This window comes from Oryza glaberrima, chromosome 11 (genome assembly GCF_000147395.1).
Source record: "Oryza glaberrima chromosome 11, OglaRS2, whole genome shotgun sequence".
In the NCBI taxonomy this organism is placed as follows: Eukaryota; Viridiplantae; Streptophyta; class Magnoliopsida; order Poales; family Poaceae; genus Oryza; species Oryza glaberrima.
The window spans coordinates 6,070,476-6,089,655 of record NC_068336.1 but is presented as its reverse complement, the minus strand read 5'-3'; the positions used below and the strand labels follow the sequence as shown (position 1 = coordinate 6,089,655).

Genomic DNA, 19,180 nt, shown 5'->3' with positions numbered 1-19,180 from the left:
CCCTGTTCTTTTCCTTAACTCCAAACTTTATCTTTCTCGTTTTCCATTAGCATACTTTTCAAACTATTAATTTTTTTTAAAAAAAGTTCTACGTAGAAGTCGTTTAAAAAATTAAATAAATCAATTTTTATTTTTTTTATAATAATTAATATTTAATTAATTATGTGCTAATGAGTTTTCTCGTTTCGTATGCAGTATAGTTAGAGAACGAACAGGGCTTTAGACTATTTAACAAGTTTATTCATTAAAATACTTAATGTATCCTCGTAACAAAGGAGATAGTTTGTGATAATAATCCATTCAATAATTTAAATTAAAGGGGCCAGATCATCTACGCTAACAATTTGGAATTTTGCAAAGGTAAAGCTTAATAAGAGAGAATTTTAAATTTTTATACTACTGTTGGTAGCTGTTGATAGCGGTGGTGACAATTAGGGCCTGTTTGGCACAGCTCCAGCTCCATCCCTCCTGGAGCTGGAGCTCAGCCAAACAGTTTCAGCTCCATCAAAACTGGGAGTGGAGCTGGGCGTAGAGCTCTCTCACAAAATGAGTTGGAGTTGTGAAGCTGGGTTTAGGCAGCTCCACACTCCACTCCAGACCCAACTCCTGGAGTTAAATTTAGGAGCTCTCTCACAAAATGAGCTGGAGTTGTGGATCTGGGTTTAGGCATCTCCACACTCCACTCCAGACCCAACTCCTGGAGTTAAATTTAGGAGTTGTTGTGGAGCTGCCTAAACCCAGTTCCACAACTCCAGCTCATTTTGTGAGAGAGCTCCACCCCAACTCCACTCCCAATTTTGGTGGAGCTAAAACTGTTTGGCTGAGCTTCAGCTCTAGGAGGGGTGGAGCTGGAGCTGTGCCAAAAAGGCCCTAATTATCAGTGAAAAATTCAAACTTTCTTGCCTCCTACTGTATGAGCTACTCCCCCGTCCCATAATATAAGGGATTATGGAGGATGTGACATTTCTTAAAACTATGAATCTGAGCAGGGAGCCTAATATTATGAAATTACTTATTGTTTTATAACTTTATTATTACAAATCTTACTAACTTTAGCCATTAATTTCTAAAAATCTGTATAGTTTACTTATGTTTTCTAATTTACCATAGCAAATACTTTCATAATTTATAATTCACATGTCGTTAAACTATATAAATTTTTAAAAACTTTATGGTGAAATTTAAAATTGTTTGACTTATGACATGCCTAAAACGACAATAATTTAAAACTGGGAAAACATGACATTTTCCTTAAAATATGTGCACATACAAATTTTTCTTGATTCTTTGTTCAGTTTTCTATGCTAAAATCATGTAGCTATACATCACTTCAGGGGCGGAGCTACATGTTCAGAGGGGGGTGCCCAGGAACTCGGAAAATTTTTTAGCTATAGTTCATCTATTTTCACCATAGTGTGCACTCCCTCAGTACAAAATTAAGCACCTACATCAGTTTAAATTTGGTCTAAAACAGAGTAAAGCAAACATGTGGCACCCCTCTCCATTTGGCTCTAGCTCCACCCCTGCATCACTTCGTAATAAATACGACTGAACATGAATGTTTCTAAAAAAAAAAAAGAAAGAACATGAATGAACAGTTCTAATTTGTGTGGCTGACGATGCTCCTCGCTCTCGCTACATTGCCAATTTGCCATCATCGATCTTCCACACAGAACCGCAGTGCAGACACAAGTCCGAAAATGAAATGGGTGAAAAAGAGAGGAAATGAAACGGGTGAAAAAGAAATCAGGTTATCTCGCACTGATGCATGCGGTGACGTGCTTGTAATGAATCGACACTAAAATGACAGCTTGATTGATACAAAGTATGCGTATGATCAGCTATAGGCGTCTATTGTAGCTTTTGAGTGAGTTAATTGAATTGTTTGCCTGTATTTTGAGCTTATTGGAGATCTGGGCAATTTTTTTATTCGTTCAAATTTCGCGTGTAAACTGGTTGATATTGATTTTACATGATCTTTACAAACTCTTATCCTCATAAGAAAACTTCCACAGGTTGCTTTGAAATTGTTCAGATCAAAATAGCAGCAAGAAAAAGGATCAAGAAAAAGAAGTACTTTATAGGGCCCAAATGTATAAGAAAACTCAAGGGCTGCATATGGCCCATTAGTCGCTTGTTTGGGCTTCAAATGGTTAGGGTGGGAACGACGAGAAGGCCCATCCATCCACATCTATCAAGCGATGGGCTTTTGCTATAGGAATAAGTGCACTTAAGGTTCCTCAATTTGTTACTGAATCTGAAATTCGTCCATGAACCCAAAATCAGGTATAGCACATCCCTTAACTCACAATCCTATGTCAACTTTGATCCCTCTGCAGTATAGTGGTCGATTTCGGTTGACGTGGCGAGTAAGACCCACGTGGGCCTATATGTTAGTGGTTAACTCTTCTTCCTCCTTTCCCTCTTCCTCTTCTCTTCTCTTTTCTTATCTTTAGGATTGTGCCGGCGCTGTTGATTGATGAGGAAGAAAAAGATGATGCTCCTGAGGCAACATGAGGAGGAGCAGTTTCAAAAGATGATGCTCCTGAGGCAACATGAGGAGGAGCAGTTTCAAAAGATGATGCTCCTGAGGCAACATGAGGAGGAGCAGTTTCAAAAGATGATGCTCCTAAGGCAACATGAGGAGGAGCAGTTTCTTCACCACCGACATTAGGAGGAGCATGAGGATGAGAAGGCATTTGAGTCCAAAGAGACGACGGAAATCAGACTTCGAAGAGACTCCGACGATGAGAAGATGGCCGTCGTTTTACATGGACATGCTCCTATTCATACCTAAGTCATTGCGTGACACTATCTAGCTCAAAGAGCAAGAACGGAAGCGATGACGACAGCTTGAGTTGGAGCTGCACGAGAAGAGGTCAAGAGGGTTGATGACAGGAAGGCTCTAACGAGGCAGATCCTGCTCCAAGAGATCATCAACGAAGAGCTCCTCACCTGCAACACAACTTCAAACGACGAATCCATCAACTGTGTTGTCAACATTGACGACGAGACAGACCAAGCCGAGGAGCATGAGTCATGGCAACGCCGGGAGATGGCAAGGATCAAGAGGGGCAGGGAACAAAGCAGCATTGATGACAAGTCGATGGAAGATGAGAACCCGGTTGCTGATCATCCCAAGAAGCAAATGAGATCCGTGCAGAGGTACTACCACAAGGGTAGCTTCTTCCAACAAGACGCCAACAACGCCACGCAGACTGCCGAAGCAGAGGGAGAGGGAGATGAGGGAGAAGAGTTGGCCGCTAATATGTGGGGTCCACGTGGATCCCACTCGCCACATTAGCCAAAACCGACCACTATACTGTGTGGGACCAAAGTTAACACGATATTGTGAGTTGGGGAATGTGTTATAATTAGTATTTCGGTTCACAGACGAATTTCAGACTCGACAACAAAATTGAGGGACCTAAAATGAACTTATTCCTTTCATATACAATGAAGCTTCATTGGAGCTAACCAATGAATATTTGCTAAAAATATAAAAACTATATAAAATGCTATAGAAAAAGTTGAGCTAGGGTTTAGGATTCAGATTTGGGTTCGGGGTTAGAGAGAGATGCATAGTAATACACCCTTTCAGTTCCTCTTTTGTGTCCTATCTTACTACAAGTTATCCCTCACTAACTCCTTAAGCTTAAGCTTAACATGCAAAGATGCCACATCATCATCCACTAACAATCATCACATTTAAACATCATGCAAACATGTTGTATTATCTATAATTTTATAGTTTTTATAATTTAAAAGCTTTTAAAATATAAGCATGTTAAATTATCATCCCACATAATTCACATGCTGTTTCAATGTATATCTTTATTATGTTTTATAATATCCTACATACTTATATAGTTCATCCTCACTTAGTTAGTGCTTAAATGATTAATCTATGGTCCAAATTATCTTTCTCCTTTTTTTTCTCTAACTAACTCCTTAAGTTTAACATGCAACAAAGATGACAGATCATCATCCACTAACAAGATGCCACATCATCATCCACTAATTAATAAGATGCCACATCATCATCCACTAATAATCATCACATTTAAACATCATGCAAACATGATATATCTTTATAGCTTTTATAATTTAAGAGCTTTTCAAATACAAACATGTTAAATTATCATCCAATATAATTCACATAATGTGTCAATGTATATCTTTATTATGTTTTATGATATCCTATATACTTATATAGTTCATCCTCACTTAGTTAGTGCTTAAATGATTAATCTATGGTTCAAATTATATTTCTCCTTTTTCCCTCTAATTAAGTCATATCACATCAATTGTTTTTAGCTTTTAGATGATTAATCTACGGTCCAAACTATCTCCCTACTTTTCTTCTTCCATAAAGTCATACCATCTTACTTTTTATGTTTGAATCACCATTCTACATACTATTTAAATATAAATTATCATAAACCACATTAATTTACTTAATCTGATGTTATCTAGCTATCTTACACGTTATTTTATTATTATTATCCCCGTAGCAATACGCGGGGTTTCACCTAGTTTTAAACATGTTCAATACTTTGCCACATTTTATGAGTGTGTTTTAAATAATATTGCCAGTGCATTTTGATATATACAGAGGGTTAAACATATAAGTTCATCCAAATATGAATGCTATCCTAAGCTCTAGAATAATTTATATGAACAGAGCACAGAGTGTCTCACACCAAGAGTAAACTGAAATAAAATGAAACATAAGTACATAATCTCAGCAATAAGAGTTTTAAAAAACAAACAAAGAAGTGGGGTTGACTAGTAAAGAAATTAGTCGACCCATTAGACTCGGTACCTAAAAACTGTAGGTTCGAATAATGCTAAAATATAATTTACAGAAAGCGATATAACCTTACCTGTCATCAATCCATCGCTCAAATGTCAATGCCAATCGTTCTCTATACTCTTATGGCTTCAAATTATTATAATAGAGACAATAATCTTACCGAGTCATCACCAATACTCACTATTGTGGGCGAAACATTAGTCGATCGACGATGTGTCCATGGAGTCATGTATTCTACTCACCTTGTTTAAATCCAACTTCCTACATATATTAAGCACACACAAATATGTTCTTGGTCTCCGTGTCTTCCCCGTGAAGGAAAGAGAGGAGGCAGAAGTTCAAAAAATTGAGATTACGCCTAACGCGATGGTCGACCTCCTCCACTTCCTGCACCGTCACAACCTCCTCTAGCCCCAGTGCAATGGCCGAAGTGGGAAGCAGGGACGACGAGAAGAACCTGAGCAGAGGCGGAGCTTGCGGTCGTGACAATGCGCGGAGTAGTAAGAGAGGATTGGTTGGAGCTCAAGGAAGAGAAGAAGTAGGGAAGGAAGTATTCTAGCAATGACACACTGGTTAATAATAACAATTTAACTAAATAAACCTATTTATAAAATAATATTTTAGAGAAAAACCGTTCGTAACGCTGGCTTTGTTGTGTTCGATCCTTTGCAAAAGAGATATTTTTAGTGCACGCAAAACAAGAAAGCTCATTAGCATATGATTAACTAGATGAATACCCCGCCACGTTGTTGCAGAAAATTAAGTTGCATAATATGTACAAATAAGATGTAATTTGATTATCAAAACTAAAACAATTGGATACAATTTTGAGCCTAAAACTAATTAAGATTGCATGTTTTTATGAAAGAAGAAAGAAGAGACAATTTGGACCATAGATCTATCATCCAAAGACTAAAAATAATTGGGATGATGTGACTTAATAACAGAAGAGAGAAATAACATTAACTACACTTAGTGGGATGAAATATATATGTATATAAGATAAGATTAAGTATTAATAATTATAAACTTGAAAAATAGATTTATTTGATTTTTTTAAGCAACTTCTATATATAAAATTTTTACAAAATACATATTATTTTATAGTTTGAAAAACGTACTAACGGGAAAACTAGGAAGCTAAAATTTGAAGGTGAAGAATAGAACTACTATGCCTTAATCTCAATTTTCTCACAAAGCAAAGCAGTAACCAAGAAAGCAAAGCACTAACGGGAAAACTAGGAAGCAAAGCAAAGCAAACAAGAAAGCAAAGCAGGCCGCGCGCAACCAACGGAAAGGACGAACGAACTGACCAGTCAGCAGTAGTAGTCCAGCGGAAAAAAGGTTGCCGTCGTCTCGTCCCGGTCCGGGTCCGGGTCCGTGTGTGCGTCCAGCCGCGCACGAGAGCGCCAACCCAACCCAATCCCACGCCACGCCACCGCTCGAGCCGATTCGAATCGTTTCCACTCCATCCCATGGCTCCCCCCAAACCCTAACCACCCTCGTCCGCAGATCCCCCACCACCACAACCCCCGCCCAAACCCCCCTCCCTTCTCCGCCGCTCGCCGGCGACGCCGCCGTCCCGCACGCGCCCCTCCCTCGGCGGGAGGAGGGAGGGACGACAGCGCCCCCTCCCTGACCACCACCACCACCGCACCCCCCCGCTCCGGCGCGAGGTACGCCACGCCAACCTCCCCCCCTCCCCCTTCCTCCTCCTCCAACTCCTCCTCCCCCAATTCGCTGCGGTCCTTGGCTCGCGCTCGCTCCCACGGCGGTCTGGTTTCACCCCCTGCGCGCGTGCGTGGCGGGGGGCGCGGGCTGGGAAGTGGGAATTGGGGGCCGCGGCGGCACGGGAAACCCTAGGTTTGGTGTCTGGGTCGTACGGGCCGGGCGACGTGCGTGTATGGTCTCGGGATGGGGGGTTCGTGTGTTGGTGTGCTCGCGGTAATCCCCCTAGCAAGCGGTTTGGCCGGCGTTTCACCCCGTTTTTGGGAGAACCCTAGCTAGCTGTTTAGCTATTGCTGTAACTGGTAGTAGCGGTGGTGTGAGCTGTCCTTGTTTTTTTTTTTAGCTCGAATTTCATCTTTTGTGTCGTGGGCTTGTGGCTTGGGGCGGGTTTTCAGATGACACCAGGACATTTTTTTCCCATTTTCGCTTGGTCACTCCATTCTTGACATTAATTCTGTGGAGGTATGAACCTCCGTCATTTTTAGGTGGTAATATAGCTGCAAGAAACCTACATGCACCCTTTTTTCTCCTTGAAAGTACCATGTCGTCTGTCACTGCATGAATTATGTTACCTCTTTATGCTGCTATTGTGCTGGGGAAATTAAATGCCCCAAAATGAACATTTATTGTTGCTATCTTGGTTTCATGGACTTCAACATTTGAATTTCTCTTCAGTTGATAACTTAAAGTTGCAAGGTGCTAGGAAAAATGCACTTTTTCGGTGCCATGGACTTGAATATTTGCATATCTCTTCAGTACATTACTTAATAGTTGCAAAATGGGTGAGGAAAGAATGCAGATATTTTAATGTCTGGTGTGCAATTAACAAGTCAAATAATAACTTTAGAGTTGCTAGCTAAGTCAAATGCGTTGCAACGGATATTATAAGAGAGAAAAGCAAAAGCAAAACTTACAAGTTTATAGCATAGTTAGTCGATTAGGCATATAATGTCATCTTCATAGGCAACCATGCTGAAATATGCTGCTAGATCACCTCCTTTTATCTTCTTCATCTATTTCTATAAGCCATACGGTTGGATAATAATACTGTAATTCATTTGTGGGTGGCAGGTGAATTTGAAGATTTTGTATGTAACCCCTTAAAATTTCTAGAATTAGCAATTCTAGGGCCATTCATGTGTTGTGGGGACTTTATGCTTATGGCCCCACATGTCAGTTTATGCTTATGGCCCCACATGTCACTGAAACCCATGCAAATAAATGGGCAGTTTCTCAGTCTGATATTGCAGTCTGCCACAGAACTTACCTTGTATGGAGGTGATACTGTTTTATGTAACAATGGACCCTCAAAATCACAAAATTATTGTAAAACCACCTTATATTTGCGAGAAAAATTCTTTTTAAGTGACAATCAATATTACCATGTTTCCTTATTCGCCACTGAGAGTTGGCTTATCCCTTATATGCCACTAGTTCAGCCCCCCCCCCCCCCCCCCCCCCCCCCCCCCGGCCTCTCTATATCTTGGGATGCAGCCATGCAGGGCTGCCCATACCCATATGTACTTGTCTTGTATGATAGTCCATTCACTGGATTCACCCAGTAGATGTGGGTTGGGGCTGAGGTCGAGCACCTTGAGGGCGGCAGAGAATGCAGAATGGAGGTTGGTCTCCATTCCAGCTGTGCCCAGATTCCTATCTCTGCCTTAACTGGCTATTCACACTTGGATACCTATCTGCTCTGCTATTCCATGTCTAAATGATGAGTCTTGATGAGCATGATAAGTTATTATTATTAATTCGCTTGAAGCAACGATGAATTAGATAAGCTGAGAAGCGAAGTGCGTGAAAAATATATACTAAAAGGTTGGGGCTGACCTGATTTCATGCGTCTACGAAAACATGCCAGAAACCTGCTGTTATCAGGTGTCAGGTAGTGGAGGTTTTTTAGGTGAGCCAGAGGAGTAGCTGGTTTTGCCTTCTTGCCTGCGCCATGTGCTGCCGGTGTTACCTACCTCGGTGTGAGCAAGCAACGACTGATGGAACCAAAGGGGGGGGGGCAGAGAAGAAAAAGCAAAAGATAGATAGAAAGAGCATGTTGAATAGTGAGCCTGGGACAATGACATGTTGACTAGGGGCAAAATTGCCATTTTTGTATTTTAGTGACTAGGGTCGAAAGAAGGTTTGAAATTAATGAACCTCAGTGATGGGATTTTAAAGTATGATTACGTCGATGGCAAATAAGGGACGCAGAATTTCATTCGATAGTGTATAAGAGATGAGCCATTTATCAGGAATTAAGGAAAAATGATAGCATTTGATGGAAAATGAAGAATGTTCTCGTTTATTTATTTACCAGAGGCATAGCTGGTGCAAGCCACAAGACCTGTAATATCCAAAAATCTTGAAGTTGTGCAAGTGTTTGTCAAGTAATCTTCCACCATACAGAGATTTTCAGTTTCAAGTTTGGGTCTGTTCTATATAAGAAAGTTAATATAAGATTAATTGTTACAATAAAATGAAGGGAAAAAATAAAATTATTGTCCACAGAAAGTTTGCCATTATTGGTTATCTTACTATTGATTGAGTCTCCCTTCCAAATTTTCAGTCTTGGTATGTCACCATTTTTGTTCTTTTCAAACTTTGCGCTGACTTGATGCCTGAACTGAGGGTTTAGTGATGCTAGCACTAATTTTCCTGTGAACTAGATTTCCCCCCTTGGTTATAAATTTATATACTTCTACATATACTGGCAGGATTTGAAATACTGGTAAAATGGTAATCATTAGTATGCGTAGTCTTTATGATTTTGTTTCCATTGTTCATATCTTGTGTGCCTATCCTTCATCTTAAATTTGAGTCTAGTATTGTGTAAGGTTTTAAGTCAGGGGCATCTGAACTGACACTCAATCTCGTTTGAAATTTACAAACATGTTCTTGTGGGCTTTATGGCCATGCATGTTCATTGTCAACTTCCTGTTATTTGTTGAATTGTAGGCGTCACAATATGAAATATTTACTGTTGTGCTGTTTTCATGTTCAAGCTGGTAGCATAGCTGTAAGAGTTGTTCTTTTTAAAATCTGCAGTGCATAGGACATCGCATGCTTTATACAGGAATAGATACTAGGCTACACTGTTTGCAACTTTGCAACCAACACTGTTATTAGTGCCTATGTGATGCAAGATTTTCGTCAGTAGTTTGTATTATAAAGGATGTGGTTTGTTTCTTTGGGGGTGTGGAATGCTTGTCAATGAAGCTGTCCCTCAGTCCTCTTTCCTTAAGCTTGTATAGGTTGAAACTTGTGCTGTCTTTTCAATAATCGTGTTAATGCCTTCCGCTCACTTTTAATGATTTTGAGATTTTGATAATATTTGTTTCTCCATGTGTGATCATCTAAGTATATACTTGTTCTTAGGTGCAAATCTCAAAACGTTATTGAGGATATATGAAGTAGTGGATGTTGAATGACCTTCTCAATGGATTTAAACGCCTCACCATTGCCTGAGGAAGATGAACAGCCTTATGAACAACAGGTCGAGGTTGATTTTGCACAGGAGGAGCATGTTGAGTCTGCTGTTGCTACAATGCGAAGGGTACTACATGACACTCATCCTGCATTTACCTTTTGGTTCCATCTAGAAGGTTCCTAATGATAGCTGATTATTTATTACTGAAATGCAAACTGTACATTTTATCTTCAGCAAGTTCTCTTATTTAATATCGTTAGATGATGGGAAACAACTCGGAAGTTGTTAATGTTGGTTTACATATGTTCCTTTTCCTAGTTTTACTGGTATGTCGCTTCCTTTGTTTGCATAGCATCCAAATTTTCTGCCTTTTGTTTTGGTCATGCTTCAGATAATTTATTTTGAGGATTGGAAAGTGGTGACTGTCTGTTTCAGTTTTTCTTAATGGCAAGCATGCAAACTTGCATGCCACCTTTTTATGTTAATCTTGCCATTGTTGCAGGAGCGTGAAGAGAGACGCAAAAAATTAAAGAGAGAGCAACAAGATGAAGGCTCAAGATTACATTCTCAGCAGATTAGGAACGATTATGCACCTTATAACAGAGCTGGTAGAGGTCGAATAAAAGAGGCACCTGATGGTATGAAATGTTGGAAAATGTTTCTAACTGTTATCAACTTTATATGGCAATTTCTAGCTATGAGCATGCGCAAAATGGATTTTGATTATTCTTGCTTTTGTCTATGTTACTTCAGGTTGGATGAATTGTCCAGCATTTGGTGAGCCAATAGACAAAATCATACCTTCCAAGGTTCCTCTTGATGAAACATTCAATGACTCGGTGCCTCCTGGGAAAAGATATTCTTCCAAACAAGTAGTTAATAAACAAAGAAAAGCTGGTCGTGAAGTAAGTATTGACTTGTTGATTATTTTTATAGTTTGTAGTTGTACTACGTACTTATTTCCCTTTTGTTAATTGCGAAGATGATGCTGTTTTCAATTGATATTATTGTATAAATAAAAGATTGCAATTCTGAAATTCTTTTGTGAAACATGTGCACTTACTGCTCCTCCTCTTGTTCGAAATGTTCATATTATTGGCATGGTACGGATTATCTCGTATGCGTACATTCCTAGTCAGCCCCCTTTTGCTAACAGAACTATACCGATTTTTTCCTATCCCTTTTCAGATAGGTTTGGTGATTGATTTGACAAATACTACTCGATATTACTCACCTGCAGAATGGACAAGGCAAGGTATTAAGCATGTCAAGGTGAGAGAACTTAAGCTTATCTGCATCCTTGAAATCAAAAGGGCCTTTCCTATGTTAACACATTTCTGTTTTAGATTCCATGCAAGGGAAGAGATGCTGTACCTGATAATGAATCTGTTAATTGGTTTGTCTATGAGGTAACACCTATATTTGGCTACATGTTTTGTATCAGCAGTATATTTGATTCTGGTGTTTATTTGTCCAAGTAGGAGTCTGTTGCTTAATTCTTTCACATTTTTAAAGTATTTCATTTGTTTTCCTATCCCATTGTGTTTGCAATTTGTTTCTTGTGAGCTGTTTTCTTTTTGTTCCTCAAGTGTTTGAGCTTATTCTCTAAGGGCATGCTCAGTTAATCCCCATGAGGAAGTGATTGGAGGGGATTGAGATTTGAAAGATGTGGAATTAATCCCCTCCAATCCTCTTGGGAAGGGATTAACTGAACCAAGGCCTAAAAAGTAGTTTTACCTTTTAATTAGGAGCTACATGTTTTTAACTTCATGTGATATTGATTAAGTTGTGCAATGTGTCAATATATACCTATTATGATGTTTTGGTCTGCACATGTTAAAGGTGCCATGACAGTTTAGTTATTAAATGGTTATGAACTGCAGATTTTGGCTTTGCATGTAACTACCGTGTGTCGTCTTGGAACACGTGAAGCCAAAATTTTGGAATTTTTTACCTTTATTATTATTTCTAAAAATAAATGTATTTGCCGCATGTAATTGTAAATTTGATAGCTCTCTTTTGTATTTTTTTGAAACATACATACAACTATAAAAAAAAGTAATGGTCAATGTGTCCATCGGAGACTCTCTGTCAATACCCGTGGCGGAGCTAGGTTCTCAACCCTGTGCATTCAAAATGCATAAATATGTAACTATGTGGGGTCAATCCATACAAATTTTCATTGTTTTATGTATTTCTTCACTATTTTTCACATGATCAAGGTGTATGATGCAACCCCACAGTTTTAACGTGGCTCCGCCACTGGTCAATACATATAACGAATTACAGTTTGCATCAGAGGGAGTACTTATTTCTTCGCACGGTAGTTTATACCTACTTTGTAACTTAAAAGGTGTTTGCACTTTGGCATCTTTCATTATCAAAGATCCTGTTACCTGTATGCATATTTCTTTGGATCATCAGTTCATGGGAATGGTGTATAGTGGTTAAATGATCTAGGTTTTTCTGCAACAACAATTTGGGCTCACCAAATTCAATGATATACCCATTGAAGTATATAAACCATTATATATATTTTTTCTGTTACATTATTTTTAATGACTTATTTCCTCATCTGCAACCAATGATTTTCTTTATTATTTTGTACCATAGAACAATAGATTCAGATGTATGTAGTTAGCAACCATATGTACAGACAGCATTCAATGTATATTTATGGAATGATTTTTTTCTGTTATTTCAGGTGATGATGTTTCTTGACCGACAGAAGCAGTCAAAGAATCCTAAATATATTCTTGTTCACTGTACCCATGGTCATAATCGTACTGGTTTCATGATTATCCATTACCTTATGCGAACACAAGTATCCTGCGTCGCTGAGGTATGCCAACTAGATTCTCAATGTTGTTTGTTTGACTTAGTTCTACTGTTCTTCTTGACCTCATTTTCATTCTAGGCGATAAACATATTTGCAAAAAGGAGACCGCCTGGTATATATAAGAGGGACTACATTGAAGCACTGTATTCATTTTATCATGAGGTTCCTGAGCATATGATAACATGCCCTTCAACACCAGAATGGAAAAGGTCATCCGATCTTGATTTAAATGGTGAAGCCAAGCAAGATGATGATGATGAGAATGGTGATCTTGCACCAGTACATGTAAGCATTTTCAGATATTCAAATCTGAAATTACTTCCAAGTAATTTGGTAGAGAATTAAGTGCCTGATTCCTTGTAATTCTCGAAAGGTTTTTCATTTATGGACATAAAGGTAGAGTTTTGAGTCCATACGACCTACTTTATTATTTGATTGGATTTTTGGACTTTACTTTGGATGTAATTTACTATATCTCCTGGCTCATATTGTTTTTTTTAATTGTTGTGAAGCAAACTTGCTTGGAATATTCAAAGCTATTTTCTTGCTTTTGAGCCCTTGTATCTTGCAGAATGAGGTGGAAGATAAAGTTATCACTAATGATGATGTGCTAGGAGATGCTGTACCATATGATCAGCAAGATGCTCTGCGTGTCGTATGTTATCGCTTGCTGGAAATGCCCCCTGTAAGTATAAATTTTATATGGTCAATTGAACATCCATATGTGCACATACAAATTATATTGTCTGTTCATCTAGTCTCCTTTTTAGCTGTTATAATGCTTGTGCTATTTTCAACTGGTACTTATGTTCTGTAACTTTAATAGTTTCTGCATGTGTTGCCAACCACAACTTGTGTTTCTTACACGCTGCTATAATAGCATTTGTTTTGTTACAGGTGAGAGGGCATGCACAGTTTCCTGGATCACATCCTGTCTCTCTTAACAGGTGGCTAACAGTAATCTGGACTTCATGCATTGTTTGTAATACTAGTAACTTATTAGTATCTGTGTTAAGTCCATTATCTCTTACATGTTATCTGTGCGTTTTGATTTCTGATGTTCTTTGGGGCTTTGCAGAAAGCAAAACTGTAGAAAGTAGTTTATGAAAAATTTAAATTTCTGCCTCTAATATAAGGTTGGTAGGTAAAATTTGTGCACTTGATGGGTTGGAAATATGCACCCAACCCCTTCTCTTAGAAAGCTCCATTTCACATATGAACAACAGATTTCTGATTGCAGAAAGCCTTTCTTTTATGTCATTAATTTCTTCAGATCTTTTCATGTAACTTGTCCCAAATTTTTTTATGTACACATATTAAAACTTAAATGCGACTCTTTTTTTATCAGTTAAGCCTTGAAACTATGAGATCGCGCCTGCTATGCTGAAGAAAATTATTGTTCTTTCAGGGGAGGAAAGAAATGCCCGGTTTTGATTTAGAGGATTTTTTTTTGTAGCGTCCTTTTTCTCGTATGAAACTATTTTGTTTCAAATGGTCCTTATTTAGTATTCATTTGATTCCCACTCTAACTATGTTCTTGTTCTAAATTCCTTTTTACGCTCCGCAGTGAGAATTTGCAACTACTCAGACAGCGATACTACTTTGCTACATGGAAAGCTGATGGAACCCGATATATGATGCTTATAATGAGGGATGGCTGTTTCTTGATTGATCGGAATTTTTGCTTCAGAAGAGTTCAAATGCGCTTTCCCCATAGGAATCTTAATGAAGTAAGATCCCATTATTGTTCTGGAGAAAAGGTCGTACTGCATTTCGTTTTGCAAAAAGTTAACCTTATTTCTTTTCCAATCCAAGGGACTACATGAGATGACTTTGATTGATGGAGAAATGATTATAGACACAGTACCAGATTCAGGATTGAAGAGGAGGTATTTAGCATATGATCTGATGGCACTTGATGCCGTGTCAAAAACCAAGGTAGAATAATTTTTTATCCAGTTTATGTTCTGTTATTTGAATTGACTTATTTCTGTCCAACTGTTGTACTCTGTATTTATCAGATTCAGTGTACTTTTAGTTGGGGTATATTGTATTTGTAGTGAACAACTCAACCTGTTACCTAACTAGTCAGACCTGCTAGCATCTCAGTGATCCCTGGTTGAATTGTTACAGCCTATACTGGAAACAAGCTTTGCTATCCACTATCTATGTTACTACTCCATCCCGTTCCGTATTATAACATGTTTTGGGCTTGTCCTAAGTCAAACTTCTTCAAGTTTGACCAAGCTTATAGAAAAACATAGCAACATCTACAGCATCTAATTAGTTTCATTAAGTCCATTGAATATATTTTTATATTATATTTGTTTTGTGTTGGAAATGCTGCTGAACTTTTCTATTAAGTTTGTCAAACATGGAGAAGTTTGGCTTAGGACAAACCCATGATGCCTTATAAAGTTATAATATGAAACGGAGGAAGTACTAGACAAACTATTATTTTACTTTTGATTTATCTCTCTGCCATGATTTATTTAGTCCATTTTTGTGTCAGAATATAATCACGAGCGATTACAGATTTTCTGTTCACACATTTTGCTAACAATAATCGAAATGTTGCTTCATAATACCATCCTATTTTATTTGGAACCAATTTCACAGCGCTGAGCTACCTTTGTCAAAACCATCAAACAACAATTCTTGTGAGTGACATTTGCAGAGAAACACACTATTCGCATTATGTTTCAGAAAACTAAACTTGTACTGCTTTCATTTGATCTTTGCAATGGGGGCAAACATGTCATCCTTCCATCTCACATGCCTGTTTTGTTTAGTATGTCTGTCTATTAGGGCTCACACTTTATACATATTTTCCAATATAACTTTCCGCTATCTTAGTGACATATTTTTGCTTACAGTTTGCTCTTATTGATGTAGATATATGTCTGAATATTGTTCTAAATTTTCATGTTTATGCTTGCAGTTGCCATTTTCTGAAAGATGGAGGCTGCTTGAAGATGAAATAATTCGTCCACGTTATTATGAAAAAAAACAGTTTGAGAGTGGCGTTAAGAGCAACCCAATGTACAAATATGATATGGAACTATTTTCGGTACCTAAATCGACACCGGCTGAAATTTCTTGTTCTATCTACGTATATTCTGGAAAATACATTTTCTTACTCTATCTTCTGATTCCTTACCAGGTCAGGAGAAAGGATTTTTGGCTTCTTTCTACAGTAACGAAGCTACTTAAGGAGTTTATTCCATCACTTTCACATGATGCTGATGGTCTTATTTTTCAGGTAGGTTTGCCTTCTATCCAAGGGAATGGCTGTATAGTGATTGGTGAAGTTAGAATGCATTGAGGATTTTCTATTCAAGTTGATGCAGTACTTATATTTTTGAAATAAAGCATGTTATATCTATGAATTTTATTGTATATTTGAAAGCCAGATATTGGGACATAAAATTGAGCTGGTAAACAATCATTTTCACTCTTTGATTTGCAATTTGCATTCTACCTTGATTTTTGCTGTATGTAGAGCAGACCTATTGCTTTTGTTTAGGATAGGGCATACTTTTTGTTGCAATGCATGTGATCACTGATATGCAACTATGCAGTTCTGTGTTAAGTAAAATCACTAATATGCATTTATAGATTGCTGGTGCTTCACATCTCATTGCTCCATCTTTTTTTCCCCCATAATGTCCTTGTTGAGATTGCATTTTTGGGAACTGAAGCATGAAGTGCTGATTGTACATGAAGCACCATGTTGCAAGTCTGTGGGAGACCTATATGCTTCATTTGACTTGTCAATAACTCAGTATGTGAATTATTGAGAGCACCTAAATTATTTTCTTTACTTAACTTCTCAATATATGATTAACTGAGAACAAGGATATGAGATCCTCTAACTTCCCTCTTAACTTGTGTCACTGACATGTGGGCCCCTTACCTAGCGGGCCCACATGTCAGTGACTCAGTCAGAGGGAAGTAAGTCAGAAGATCCTCTTACGAGAACAAGTCATGTAATTGATATGTGACTTGGTTGCATGTTTGTTAACAAATGGGAAGAGAAATGTAAATTGAGAGCGAATTCATATAACTTTTTTCCTGATCCCCTATGGGGGGGGGGGGGGGTAAGATTGTAAGCTAATTCACATTAATGTCTCGTCAGAGCATGAAGGTGGTGTTAATCAATAAGGCCCCTTGCTTTCTGTTTTGGCAATCTGAACTTATCTTTTAGCAGGCCCCTTGGAATTAGTTTTTCATTTGTCTTGCTGTTGACACAAATCGTTATATATTATGCTTCAAAAGTGTTCTTTCAACTCATCTGTGAATTTCTTTAAAATAGTTTTGAGGTGAGGTTTCAACTGTACTAGGAGGGGTGGAATGGTGTAAGTAATTTCTACTGTGCTTTGTAGACTGGACGTAAATAGTTTCAGCAGGCTATTTTTTTCCTCATTATTATATTATAGCTGGATGTTTGATGTGGAGTTGTAGAATTGTGTTTAAATTTGTAAATACAGTATTATATGTTTGAATATGTGTAAAGGCTTTCCCGCACATGTGAATTCAACCATCTTCTTGGATTTATCATGTGCCATTGACATTCATATTGTGAATTTGTGGTTGTTAACAGTTAATATCTATTCAAAACTATAATTTGTTTGTGTTGGATGAATCACTTCTGTTATTCATGTAGGGCTGGGATGATCCATATGTAACTCGTACCCATGAAGGTCTTCTCAAGTGGAAATACCCTTCAATGAATTCTGTTGACTTTTTGTTTGAGGTTTGTATAAGTTTTGTGAACCAATGTTGTTGCTTCAAATGGTTTGCCATGTGGAAGAAATTTTTTTGATGGTTAGGTTCATTATACATATATCGTTACAGGTTGGGGGTGACAATCGTCAGCTTGTTTTCCTTTATGAGAGAGGCAAAAAGAAACTTATGGATGGTTCCCGCATAGCATTTCCAAGTAAGCATGTCATCTGATGTTCATTTCATCCTGTACACAGTTTTTTTTATTCTAATGATTGGCATAAGATAATATTTGGATATGTGGCGAAGCATTTTACTCTTTTATAGTATTAGATCTGACTGATTAAAGCATATATTATAATTTGAATGATTTTGGATCCATTATTATTTTTTAGCGTGCAAACTTTCTGATGCTAGCATGTAATTAGTTTCCTGTTTTGGAATAACCAAGTAAAATCAGCCATCGAGTGTTTACTGTTTTTTGTTGATGTGCTATGTGCTAAATAATTTGTGCTAATGTTCTGAAACTTGTGCAGATGAAGAAGATCCATCCTCTATCTCAGGGAGGATTGTAGAGTGCTCTTGGAATAAGGAAGAGGGCTGCTGGGTCTGCATGCGTATTAGATCTGATAAATCAACTCCAAATGATATCAACACATACCGCAAGGTTGGCTTTCCTATACAATCTGTTTTCTTATACTATCTTCTGTGTTACAATATTTTCTAATTTAACTGTGCATAATGGCTGCATCTGAATATGGTCGGTACTCTGTAACATTATGATTTGATATTTCTTTTTATTTGAACTAATGCGAAAAGGATTATTCCAGAATCAGTTGTTTTTTCTTTATCTTATGTTAATATGGCTTACCTGCTAAAGTCCTATATAATACCATAAGTCTGTATTTTGATGTTTTATTGTCGATGTTCTCTGGGCGCAATGTAGGCTAAAGATAATTTTAATAGAATATGATATGCTTACAGCTTACTGATGATGATAAAGGCTCAAATAGTGCTATGCTCTGACCATTTCATTCTATTTATGTAAAGGTAATGAGGAGCATCACAGATAATATCACCGAAGAGAAGCTTCTAGAAGAGATCCATGAGATCACGCGCCTCCCGATGTATGCGGATAGGATAAAGCAGGCTCAGGCAAAGATGGCCCAACATCGACGAAGATGAGGATGGATGCCATCAACATCGTCAGTATTTGGTAGTGTTAGTCTTGTTGCTATAGTGCTAGAGCGCTGCTACCGTCTATGGCAAGCGGCGGGTTCGCGTAGATTGTGTAAATTAGTAGGGGTTGTTGTAGGATCTTATTATAATGATGGCTGGTTAAGCCAACTAATTCTTTGTACCTCTCAAGTCTCACCAATCCCCTGTATAGTCAGTCAGTCGTCTGCAGAGTAGCCCTTGTAAATCGTGTATTGTGTTTCTGCATTCTCTCCTATGGTTTTATTTTCATGGGTGTAGAATAGCTTTTAACAAGAGGAGGGAGGGTTTGTGTTCAAGTATGCCCAGTAGCATTATTGTCTTCCTGTGCTCTAGAGTAATAAATGGCGCGTGAACTGTGTTGGCTCCTCGTTCTTCATCCTAGTATTGTTCGATTCTTTTGTGGTGAGACAGCTTGAGGTTCTTCTAT

At 38.1% G+C, this 19,180-nt stretch overlaps 1 protein-coding gene across 1 annotated transcript; it reads left to right on the top strand.

Moving 5' to 3' along the window:
* Window positions 1-6,305: 6,305 nt before the first annotated feature.
* LOC127754922 (uncharacterized) lies at window positions 6,306-19,125 on the top strand. Its single transcript, XM_052280528.1, has 18 exons — window positions 6,306-6,492; window positions 9,920-10,097; window positions 10,474-10,609; window positions 10,725-10,876; window positions 11,160-11,243; window positions 11,318-11,380; window positions 12,676-12,813; window positions 12,889-13,095; window positions 13,382-13,495; window positions 13,708-13,757; window positions 14,378-14,540; window positions 14,626-14,748; window positions 15,752-15,880; window positions 15,974-16,072; window positions 17,477-17,566; window positions 17,668-17,752; window positions 18,072-18,202; window positions 18,586-19,125. Exons 2-18 carry the CDS (start codon window positions 9,969-9,971, stop codon window positions 18,718-18,720), a joined length of 2,028 nt encoding a protein of 675 aa, XP_052136488.1. The 5' UTR covers window positions 6,306-6,492; window positions 9,920-9,968; the 3' UTR covers window positions 18,721-19,125.
* The last annotated feature ends 55 nt before the right edge of the window (window positions 19,126-19,180 follow it).